The 12,558-nt window shown below is 43.0% G+C and overlaps 1 protein-coding gene across 1 annotated transcript; it reads right to left on the reverse strand.

Annotated features, from left to right (window-relative positions):
- Positions 1-3,603: 3,603 nt before the first annotated feature.
- On the reverse strand, positions 3,604-6,521 carry LOC124144846. Its single transcript, XM_048389320.1, has 5 exons — positions 6,517-6,521; positions 5,963-6,108; positions 5,634-5,798; positions 4,963-5,009; positions 3,604-3,722 (listed from the first exon to the last, which is right to left on the reverse strand). The coding sequence occupies exons 1-5, from the start codon at positions 6,519-6,521 to the stop codon at positions 3,648-3,650; spliced, it is 438 nt and encodes a 145-aa protein (XP_048245277.1). The 3' UTR covers positions 3,604-3,647.
- Positions 6,522-12,558: the final 6,037 nt, after the last annotated feature.

Below are 12,558 nucleotides of genomic sequence, written 5' to 3' on the forward strand. Positions count from 1 at the left end.
TGACGTGACAAGCAAGTGACGTCACCTCAAACATTAAGATCCGTTCTCCCGACGAGATCCGTGAAGATCCGGATTAGAATTGGTCTTGTCGTGGGAGGCGACTTATGGGATCGGGCAACGTCTGCCAGGAGAGCGGAAGGTCGGTGTCCCTATCCCTGGCCGCGTCATACCAAAACCCTGCCTGGTGCTCGAGTATAAAGCAAGAAGTGGTCGGCTCGGAGTCAGTATACTGTATATGAGTGGAGTATCTATGTTAAACTGAGACATGGTATTTATGCGGGCTAGCACTATAAAACCGGCATTAGTCCGGACTAGCACGCGCGCACGCACGCACGCACACCCACACACACGTCGCTATAACAGTGCAATAATCTAAAGCCCCATTTGACCTCACCCACCCACCCACCTTGAATCTAGGGGGCCAAGTATGTTCTTGTCAGTTGACATTTTAAACATGCATTTATTTATATTTCATAACTTGCGAAGACATGACTCCTCAAGGAATTGCACTGGCTTCAACATGTCCACATGAGTGTTTTTGAGATATGTGTTTGACCCAAATATTAGGGCGGGAAAATGCATGTCACGCATGTGACCTTGTTTCAAGAAAACAAGCCAACTGATATCAACCTGAACGGTGGTTTGGCGACTGTCAACATTTAAAACAAGAAATATATTGATATTTTTCAAATTTCAATTGATGAAGATGATTTGGAAATTCATAAATATACGAAACTGTATATGTATATGTGCCGTCAAATGAAGAGTGACTATGCAAATATAGACGGACCAAAGACGTATATATATAGGATGGGAAGCCTGCAGCGATTGACTTTGAAGATGTGCGCAGCGCAAAGCAGGCCAAGTCGACAGCACATGTGAACGACCCTGCCATGAGGAGAGAGTGGACTCCATTTTGACCATCTGGCGCTTGCGCAATGCCTTGTTTATCGACTTCATTAGTTACCCAAACTTCCGGATAATAGCATGTGCATGTGCATGTGCATGTGCATTTTACATGTACCACAGATGTATTGCCGATGTTATCATGTATGTAATAAAAACACGACCGTTATATATGTCTACTATGAGTTTGTCGGTCATTCTTATTTCAATTACGCTGCCAACACGATGTCAGATTATTTGAATTGGGACGATTCCGATGTTGATTTTTCAGAAATGTTGGCGGAGTATGAATTAGAATTCAGCTGTGGTCTTAGGATAAAAGTAACTCTACACCAAAGAGTCCACTATGCTTGAAACAGTATTTGTCCGTGCCAGGGTTCAGGGGTCTTCTCGTCAACAAACACAAACGATGCGATTTAAAAGGTGAGAGTACTAATGCATATTTTTAGTATATGTTTTCTGTTTTGCTGAACGTCCCCTGAACGTGGTGTGTGTGCGTGTACGTGTGTACTTGTGTGCGTGTACGTGTGTGCGTGCGTGTCTTCGTGTGTGTGTGTGCGCGTGTGTATGTGTGTGGGTTTTCTCGCAGTTTTATTATGCTCAATAATATTAGGCTACAATACATTTATTTACAGTTTATTATCTAAATATTTTCAAAAAAAGTATTTTTCTGAAATCCTTGTAAAAACGATAACAAGCCGTGAGGATCTATTTTGAGCTTTGTGCCAGCTAACGATCTGTGATTTTGAAGTTTCGACCGAAACAGAAATGCATATCCATTTCTTTATTCAGTGTCTCCTTGATGACCTCATCAGATGTGCCATTACCAACTTCACAACAAGTCAAGAGAAGGAAACAGAGAAATCCGCAGAATCATTTACAGACCAAGACAACTCGGTGCTATTCTACATATCCGGATAGTTGACATATGCCATGAAGAAAAATTCAATGAAGAAAGGAAGTACCGCTTCTCTCTAAATTCTTAAAACACCCTCTGATTCCTAGTTATCAACACATGGCTATACCGTTGATGACGAATAAAGTATTTTAATCTGGTAGTGTTAATTGTGACGTATGTTGAGTAGCCAAAAGCATTTATTATACATACTCGCTTCCTAGAACCTAAGATTGACTGAAAAACACTAAACTTGAAAGTTTAAGAAATACAACCTTGAACAAGTTGTTTTCTTCATTTATTTCGGATTTTCTATAATAACGCCTATTGTGTCCTGTTGTCACGATAACTCAGTTTATAGTTTTAGGTGTTTCTGTTTCAACAGTTAACACTGAAATATTTTGCTTATAATTTGTTTGATAGGCATTACTTAGAAGTTGACGGATGACCAAGTAGACAAAAATTTATGGATAACAACTTCTTTAATACTGTAAAGGCGACGTTTCGGTATAAGATCCTTATACCGTTGTCAAGCAAGACTGTTGGCCTGGTTGACCGTTTGTAGTCGAAACGTCGCCTTTACAATATTACAGAAGTTTTTATCCATAAATTGTGTCTACTTCGTCATCCGTCAACTTCTAAGTAATGCCTATCAAACAATTCATCCGTCGTCTACATGGAGACGTGGCAATCAACACCATCAACAGCCTCACCCGACTAGAGAAGAAGCACATTCAAACCAGTAACCACCTTACCTTCCTCATGAGATGCAGAGATCAACACATTATCCCCAAAGGCCTCAGGACCAGATCCCCCATCAACTCTCCTGCTGCCCGAGACATCCTTCACACCGCCTCATCACGGGGCGAATCTGCCGTCATCGCAAAATCAAGGCCATCTCCCTCAAAGACATCTCTGACCACATCAACCAGCTCAACACTAAGCTCCAACCCGACACCTTCTCCTCGCTGCGCACTGCCCAGACACAGGCCAACAACAAACTGCACACGAAGACCAAGGCCAACCTCATCAACAAGTTCCAACACCTCCTCATCGAGAAGCCCAAAAACCAGCAACACAAGCACCTACGCAGACTTATCAACCTCAGCAAAAAGGAGCTCACCACAGAACAGACTAACATCCTGTCCAAAGGCCTTAAGTACATCCCCACCTGAACACTACGGAACCATGATGACTTCATCCCCACAGCAACTCGCATCAGGGGGTAAAGTCGACTATCTGCGGCACAGATCTGTGACATTCTTGCAAAAACCATGGGGGCACGGGTGGTCCAGTCGTCTAAGGCGCCGCGATTCGCTGTGCAGAGTTGCGTCCCTTGGGGACCCCAGAAACCTATGATTGTGGGTTCGAATCCCGGTGCGCCCCGATTATGTTTCTAGGTTTGTCAGCACCATACCCGTGCTCGTGGGTTTCACCGAGACCTGCATCACTTCGGGCTTTCCTCCCACATTAAGCTGACACGCCGTGATATAACTGGAATACTGTTAAAAGCGGCGTTAAACCCAACTCACTCACTCACTCACTCACTCAAAATATGTTTACTTCTTCTTTAAATTAAGAAATGAATTGCGTGCGTTGGTATAGCTTTGCTATACATTATTTTCTTTTGGGCGTTATAAATCCATCCCATTTGTAACAATAACAATGCATAAACGTCATTATCTCTGTCTCTCAGAACCCGCGATCATAGATTTGTATAAAGAGACGTTGACCCCATCTAAGTTTGACAACATTTTGTTTCTCAATACCTGACCAGGTGATATTGAAAGACAACGCAGATCACTGGGGTATGACGTTTATTATTGTCTATTCCTGTTTATGCTTGTTATGTTGATGGAGCTGGTGTGGTGACCTGATTCTCAATGTGCTGAGTCTGCAGGATGAACAACACTGTGAGGAGCTGCAAAAAAGGAACGTGTGTCAGTGTCAGTGTCAGATGGAAGCGCTTATTCGTGACCGGTCGTGTCATTCCGGTGTTGTCGCTGATCACGGAAAGGGAACTGGAAGCCCACTAATTCAGGAAACAGTGCTTCAACATCGTCATGATGGTAAGTGCACAACGTTCCTCCATCTCCCGTGACAACATTCCGCCGAGTTGCGGTGTAACCAACGAACCAGCCGTCTTAGGCGCCGTGATTCGCTGTGCAGAGTTGCGTCCCTTGGGCACGCCAGAAACCTATGATTGTGGGTTCGCCCAAATTGTGTTTCTAGGTTCTGTAATTCCTCGAAAATAAGTACGTGCAAATTCATAGACGTGCGGTGAATTTAAGGTTTGCCGGAAAGTCGGTTCAGTGTGGTTCACATCTGTTGTGATTCAGAGAAGGTTAACTGTAAGAATGTTTGTATTACATTGTCTACTTTCATGACTTTCTGGGGGCACGGGTGGCCAAGTCGTCTAAGGTGCCGCGTTTCGCTGTGCAGAGTTGCGTCCCTTGGGCACGTCACAAACCTATGATTGTGGGTTCGAATCCCGGTTCGCCATGATTATGTTTCTAGGTTTGTCAGCACCATACTCGTGCTCGTGGGTTTCACCGAAGTGGTAAATGTCTGAGACCTGCATCACTTCGGGCTTTCCTCTCACATTAAGCAGACACGCCGCGATATAACTAGAATACTGGTAAAATCGGCGTTAAACCCAACTCACTCACTCACTCACTCACTCTTGACTTTCTTATTGACGATGTGCCTTCGGGTTTAAAGACACTAAAACAGGTTTCAGATCAGATTTACATCTCTTAGCTTTTTGTCACCAATTTGTCATTTTATTAAATAGTGGGAAAACACATTTATGACGTTAACGTTTGTGGAAATATGATGATACACCATGTGTGACGTCACAATGTGAAATAAAGAATTTTTATTTTTTTTCAAATATGTTTGCACCTTTACAGAAGTTTAATAAAAGCGACGGAGCCGTATCCATCTTAATAAGAAATCTCTGTGTCAGGAGTCGATTAAACGATTCCGACTGTATCATGATGCGGCGTAAAACAACAAACATGATGACGACGACTCAGTGTTCCTTACAACTACACTGCTATAACATGTTATTACATACTATAACGTACTATAACGTACGAGAAACCCAAATCTAGACGATATAACAAATAAGTATGGCGGCCTTGCCGCATGTGACCTACCTGTTTGTAGTAAGCCTTGAATTCATGCTTACTGACCTTTCCGTCATCTGTAAAATAAAAAATGGTTATACTATTTGGCGTAAATTAAATTCACATGAATTATTATGAAAAAAATTCCTCGTGCATACGACCGCCTCCGTGGTCTAGTGGTAGAGCGTCCGCCCGGTTCGGGGTGCGATTTCCGGCCGCGTCATACCAAAAGACGTTAAAGGATGGTACTTGTTGTTACCCTGTCTGGCGCTCGGCATTAAGGGGCTAAAACAAGGACTGGTCGGCTCGGAGTCAATATACTGTGGCGTATTCATGTTAAACTGCGGCATGGTATCTCAGTGGGCTAGCACTATAAATCGGCATTAGTCCGGACTAGTACAAGCAGCCACACACGTGCATGCACGTCGCTATATAAGTGCAATAATCTTGGACGCGACGTTAAACCCCATTTCACATTTGCTTACGGAAATTCATCAGGAGCGGTTGATGTTTATTCTAGACGGATATAAAAACTTTGTTTTTGAAACCATTTTGAGGGGCAGACATCTGCGACCAGCGCGAATGCAGAACACACAAAAGGATTAATACGGATGAGAGTGGGAAAGCGTGTCCTTCTGGATGAGGGACCCGTTCTATTTGCCGAAGCCCCTAGGTTTCAAGAAGATGGTATTATGAGCTACCGTCTTGGTCCATCCTGTCGTAGAGGGCGTCCAGGTCGGAAGACGTCACTACACCGCTTTGGTCGTCGTCGTACTCCAGGAAAAGGCCGTGTCCGACGATGTTGAGAGTAGGCTCCGTCACCCCCCAGTGGAAGTCGAACTCGTCCCGGGTAACTTCACCGTCTCCTAGGAACCAACACAGATGATGGACACACGTGAAAATACATGGAACTGCAGGTTAAACAGAAATCAGTGGTTGTTTCTTATAAACATAATCTGATCCTTTTGCAAACTTCCCGTTTGCTGTTTGCCTGTCTGTCTGTCTTCTCAGGAGACGAGAGTTCACTCACCGTTCGTGTCGTAGTCATGGATGAACTTTTGGACGTCGTCCCTGCCGAATTTGCCATCGTTGTTGTAGTCGAATTCCGTCCACAACTTTTCCGTTTCCTGGTGCACGTGGTGTTCCCAGGCGATCACTGGGTCCGTGGAAGGAGCGCTACCAGGGGAGATAACCACGTGTAAAGTGTTACATTTCTGGAGGCAGTTTAGTGTTATGGCAACTTGTCATTGTTTTTGTCATTATCCCGAGACCGCAATTGTGGTAGAGCGTCCGCCCGGAGCGCGGAATAGCGGGGTTTGATCCCCGGCCGCGTCATACCAAAAGAAGTGAAAAGATGGTACCTCTTGTTACCCTGCCTGGCACTCGGCATAAAGGGACTAAAACAAGGACTGGTCGGCTCGGAGTCAGTATACTGTGTCAGAGTCAGGACTAGTACAAGCGCGCGCAGACACACAAACACACACACACACGCACAAACGCACGCACGCACGCACGCACGCACACACACACACACACGTAGCCATAAAAGTTCAATCTTGAACGCGACGTTAAACCCAATTTCACCTCATCTCGCAAGAGGTGATTTTATAATGAATCGGGTTTGTCGGTTTAGTATAGTTTGTTGTTTAACGCCGCACTCAGCATCACTGGATTGTTTAGTCCAGACTCGATTATTTACAGACCGCCGTCATATAGCTGGAATATTGCTGAGTGCGGCGTTAAACAGCAAACGAACCAACTTACAGGCAGCCTTCATATAGTTGGGATATTGAGTGCGGCGTTAAGTATGAAATTGACACATGCATTGTGGCATGCATCGACCGTTTGATCAATTGTTACGCGCAGTGCTAATGACCTGCTGGTCCCACTAAACCAGTAGTTAGATAAGCATGTCTGTTAAAAACTACATCACAGGGAAATATCAGTGCGTGTAGTGACTTCAACGTTTGTTGTTTAACGCCTCACTCCGCAATATTCCAGCTATAAGACGGTGGACTGTAAATTATCAAGTCTGGACCAGACAATCCAGAGATTGATAGGAGCATCGATCCACGCAATTTGGACATGTGTCATAGCGACTGATTTACGGCAACCATTGTCTGAAGAACATTTGATTTAAAAGGCTAATTACCCTGTAGCCATGACATGTGCATGTCTCCATAACGTAATTGTCACTATGTATTAGGCGCTAATCCCCGTTGTTAATCCTCACCACCATTTCATTGTATATTGACTGTCAGCCAACCTTGGCTACTATATCACTTCCCGTTAATTACTGTTATTTATAGTATGACATTTATTGCCTTAATTGTTCATCCCCTGAGCAATGTCGGTTCATCACCCCCAGAAGTACCATGTCCAGAGCAACGTCATTGTCTGTCCATTGTTGTTCATTATATGTGTGTCACCATTACATGGTGTTAGTCAAGCTTGGTATTCCGAGTGCTGGTGTGGGGACGACCTCGAGCAGGATGTGCCGCTCGTAGGAAACGTCCTGAGGTGAGCTGGAGATCCGCTCACCTCATGTATGTCTGAGCTGGAAGATCAGAGCAGGTATTCTGCTCATTGTGTATTTGTTGTTTATTGTTTACATGTTGTGCATAAAATGTTCTGGGACAGTGATGTCGATTTTGTCCTTTATTCCCCCAAGAGCTATTTTCCCGTCAACATGCACGTTGACACATGCATCAACGAAGTTAGTGAGCCTGACATCCCCATCCTGTTGGTCGCCTCTTATGACAAGCATAATCGCTTTTACGACAAGCATGGCTTGCTAACCCGAATCTTCACAGTCCAATTTTTGTTTTTTGTTTGGTGAAAAATGATGTAAATGAGACTATGCTGCAGAGAAACCGGTGGAGAAACATACGTTTTAGACTCAATTATCTCTCTCAGTTGAGAACTGACAACCCAATCCTCGGAGGTCACGTCAGCTGAAATGTTTGAGCAGCCAATAGCAGTGTTGGTGCATTTTAATTCTCGGTACGAGCGAGTGCAGTCCATCAACCTGTGACTGTATCGGTGGAGTCGAGCAGACAGACCAAGTCGTGGAAGGTTGGTGGGTTGTTAGAATAGTTCATTTGGGGATAAAATGTTTGACAATTTGAATCAGTATTATGCATATGACAGTTAAGCATACACCAGAACCATTTCTGACAAATCTGACATTATAACATGAAGATATATACATTCAAAGGTTTACTTCAAGTGAAAAGTTCATAACTTTCGCTCTTCCAATGCTATTTCCGTACTTATTACTGCAGCTAGGGTTCAACTGTTATAAAAGAGTTTTATATAAAATTTCATAAACAGATCCTCGCATCAACGTCACTCAAGTTCAGTCTAAACTACGTTTGATCTACTTATGTGTAGGCACGGTTATTACATTTGCCTGAATCGGTAACACTGCTTAAGCTAACACTTGCAGGTTTCACAAAGACTAAATCTTAGTGCCAGTCGTAGTCTACGAGAAATCAATCACCACGTGTCTACTCGTGGGCAGGTATCCAGTCAACAGATGTTCTTACCCTAGCGACCCGTGAAGATCCGGGGTAGAATAGGTCTTCAGCAACCCATGCTTGCCGTAAAAGGCGACTATGCTTGTCGTAAGAGGCGACTTACGGGATCGGGTGGTCAGGCTCGCTGACTTGGTTGATGCTTGTCATCGTATCCCAATTGCGTGGGTCGATAATGTAGACCGCCGTCATATAGGAATATTGCTGAGTGCGGCGTTAAACAACAAACAGACAAAACCAGTCTTACCCAAGCACACACGGAAGCAGCAGGAGGAGGGCGTACTGGAACATCGCTGGAACACAGAACACATTGCAAACCTTGTATATCTCAACCCAATTGAACAATGTTGAACATCTATATCAACTACGCCAAGAACTGAAACACATTTCTAGCCTTCTCGTCCGGAAACTATTATTATTATTATGTTTATCATTAATTTATTTATGAAGGCTGTCTCAGTCACCCAGTGGGCGACGGCGCTGCAATTCGCTGTGCAGAGTTGCGTCCCTTGGACACACAAGACACAAAACCCATGCTTGCCCACTAAAGTGGTAAACACCCTGTAGCACTCATAATAATTTTGCCGTATTTGACTTCTAAATTACCTTTACACAATAACCCACAAAAAAACGCCCTCAATTTTTTGACAAACGAAACTTCAAGGGTCCGATAGCAAGTTTACACCTACAAATTTTAGTCCGTTTGAAAAATGTACTTTTTTATGTCGTTTAACCTACTTAAAAAGGTCATCTTTAATAACCGGCCATCCTTTTGATTTGCCACTGGAGCTTCTTACGCCGAACACAATAGGTATAAGAGAAATGGTTGTTAATGAGGTTTTTAGGACTTTAGTGCACCTTTGGATAGAGTTATGTGTTGAAAATACAGGGCACAGGTCAACACTAATAGCTATAAATATTTAGATTTCTTATACATGCGGTATTGCTTCAAAGCTATAAGACAATCTTGATTGAATAGATTATTAAATAATATTTATCTCCGGAGGACATGAAAAATAGTATCTACGTACTTTTCATCAACCTTACCTGTCTTAATGGTGAGAGTTAAGAAATGGACATATGGCGGGAGAAGGATTGCTGGTGTGTTGGGTCACATGACCTGGGATTGGCACTATCGACAGAATGTTTCCGATATCTTGGAGATAATAGTGAACATAGCCGGAATTCGACAAACAGTAGAAGTGGGCTTTGTGGATTGCTGCTTCTTCACGGTGTCAGATCCCAGACAGAATCAATAAACAGACCCGTGAAGATCCGGGGTAGACTCGCTGACTTGGTTGATGCATGTCATCGTATCCCAATAATATGGATCGATGCTCATGATGTCAATCACTGGATTGTCTGGTCCAGATTCGATTATTTACAGACCGCCGTCATGTAGCTGGAATATTTCTGAGTGCGGCGTTAAACAACAAACACATATAAAATCATGTTGTCCGACCCCTGACAGAATCTTTAATCAATAACATTATTCCCTCTTCATGTAGTCGTATCCCAGATAGAGGGATAATTAATCCTTTGCACATGTGTTGGTGACCCGTGAAGATCCGGGGTAGAATAGATCTTCAGCAACCCATGCTTGCCGTAAAAGGCGATTATGCCTGTCGTAAGTAGCGACTAACAGGATCGGGTTGTCAGGCTCGCTGACTTGGTTGATGCTTGTCATCGTATCCCAATTGAGTGGATCGATGCTCATGCTATTATTCACTGGATTGTCTGGTCCAGACTCGATTATTTACAGAGCGCCGTCATATAGCTGGAATATTGCTGAGTGCGGCGTAAAACAACGGAGAAAGAAAGAAAGAGAAAGTATAAAGATGTGCTCATAAAGATACCATGTCACAATGATCCAAACAGTTAAAGTGCGACATGGTTTGATTAGTTCACTTGGTTGTTATTTATTGAAATTTCTATAACCACACTATGTTTTGGTTGAAAACATGTTCGTCCTTTTAAGATTAATAGTATGTACATCAGTTTGCAATACTTGTCTTTCTGTGGAGCAAATATTATATTAAATTATATTAGCTCTATCGTGTTTATTTTAATCAAAATAAAAGGGTTTAAGCTAATGACAGCGATTAATAACCGTGTATTCTGTGCTTCTGATACATACTTCAACATTAGGGTGTGTGTTTAGCGTCCATAGGAGTTTTGCTGATTTTTTCTGTGCTGGCTGCCTGCGTTTACAAACGTGCGTTTCGTCGCGCTAAGGCAGAGCACTCGCCCCACACCCGGCGTACCGCTAAAAGTGAGTGAGTGAGTTATGTCCCCGCTATTAACAGTATTCCAGTTATATCGCGGCGTGTCAGCTTATCGTGGGAGGAAAGCCCGAAGTGATGCAGGTCTCAGACGTTCACCACTTTGGTTAAACCCACGGAGCACGGGTATACTAACAAACCTAGAAACATAATCGGGGCGAACCGGGATTCGAACCCACAATCTCAGGTTTCTGGCGTGCCCAAGGGACGCAACTCTGCACAGGGATTCGCGGCGCCTTAGACGACTGGGCCACCCGTGCCTCCAATATAGTATGTTATATGCATTATGACGTATCTTTATATTGCTGGGACTGCTACATGGTGCAAACAAATTTTCTTCGGTATAATAAAGTGTTGTCTTATCTCTGAGCTTAACATTGGTGAGGAAAGCCTGGCACATTAGTGAGGCTAGCTCAGCATCGAATTGTGTCAACCAACAAAGAGATCTACTGCATTGCTGTCAGCATGTTGATGGGTATCTTATATTGAACAATGGAGACTGTTTCCAGTGCGTTACTGGACAGAATATGACTCAAGTGTTGATGGCACCAAGAGATGGGCAACATTGCCGGTAACTGAACATCACATTGCTCACTATTTACAAGGACCCGTGACGATCCGGGGTATAAGAGGCGACTAACGAGATCGGTTGGTCAGGCTCGCTAACTTTGTTGATGCATGTCATCGATCCCCATTGCGTGGGTCGATGCTCATGATATCAATCACTGGATTGTCTGGTCCAGACTCGATTATTAACAGACCACCGTCATTTAGCTTGGCATATTGCTGATTGCGGGGTTAATAACAAACAAAACACTATTTACATTACTATATTCAAAAAATAAAACTGGTAGTGTGATCTCAAGCTCGACTAGAAAGTCACCTTTCTCATGGCACTGGATAACTATTTTATCTGCCTTTGTCCATCCTGCACACAATCCAGTTATGCAAGAAAATGGGAAAAGAAAAAATAAAGAAAACTAAACAAGGAAGAAAATAAATTGGTTGACAAATAGAGGATTCATCACTCGTGTTTTTTTAATATGGGAAATATCAACCGAGTCTTAGTTAATCGGTATTTGCCTCGCCAAAGGCTCGGCAAATACCGATTAACTAAGACTCGGTTGATATTTCCCATATTAAAAAACACGAGTGATGAATTCTATTTATCATTTTCACATTTTTGCTTCCCAATTAAGGAATAATTGCATTAAACATTAACACCAGCAACTTGTCGAAATCTTACGTATAGATCGTGCGTAGTGATACATGTTTTCCATAGCCGTGTAAACCAAAATAAACAACCTCTTAACTCCTTTATGACATATTCCTTCGCTGAGAAAAAAAATTCCTCGGATTATTTTAAACAAAATACTTGAACAAAAAGATCGTATCGCCAGCTCTCCGTTGGGCTTCGATGACAGCACGTGGAGCCGTACAACCAATGTAAACAAAGAATAACTACACAAAAACAAAAAGATTTTCACGTATTAGGATACTTTCTTAATGAAACGTAACCATTCTTTGACGTTTGTTTATGAAAATGTGTTGACTTGTCATACATGAAACGGATGAAAAGCATATGCAATATCTTGAAAGGACTGTGAAAGATGTGACGAATCGTCACATGGCGCTGGCCTGTGGCAGAGGTACTATGCTGGCTGGCTGCCGGCCGCATGGAACTCTTTGTAGGAGAGTGCATTGGGGTATGACATACATGTTTTTATGTCAAAGGCTTATGTCATGGATAAATGCTTTAGTTAAATGATAAATCTTTATTCGATATTATAGCTAAAATGGATAGAATT

The sequence above is a fragment of the Haliotis rufescens genome, unplaced genomic scaffold (genome assembly GCF_023055435.1).
Source record: "Haliotis rufescens isolate VD_foot unplaced genomic scaffold, xgHalRufe1.0.p SCAF_8, whole genome shotgun sequence".
In the NCBI taxonomy this organism is placed as follows: domain Eukaryota; kingdom Metazoa; phylum Mollusca; class Gastropoda; order Lepetellida; family Haliotidae; genus Haliotis; species Haliotis rufescens.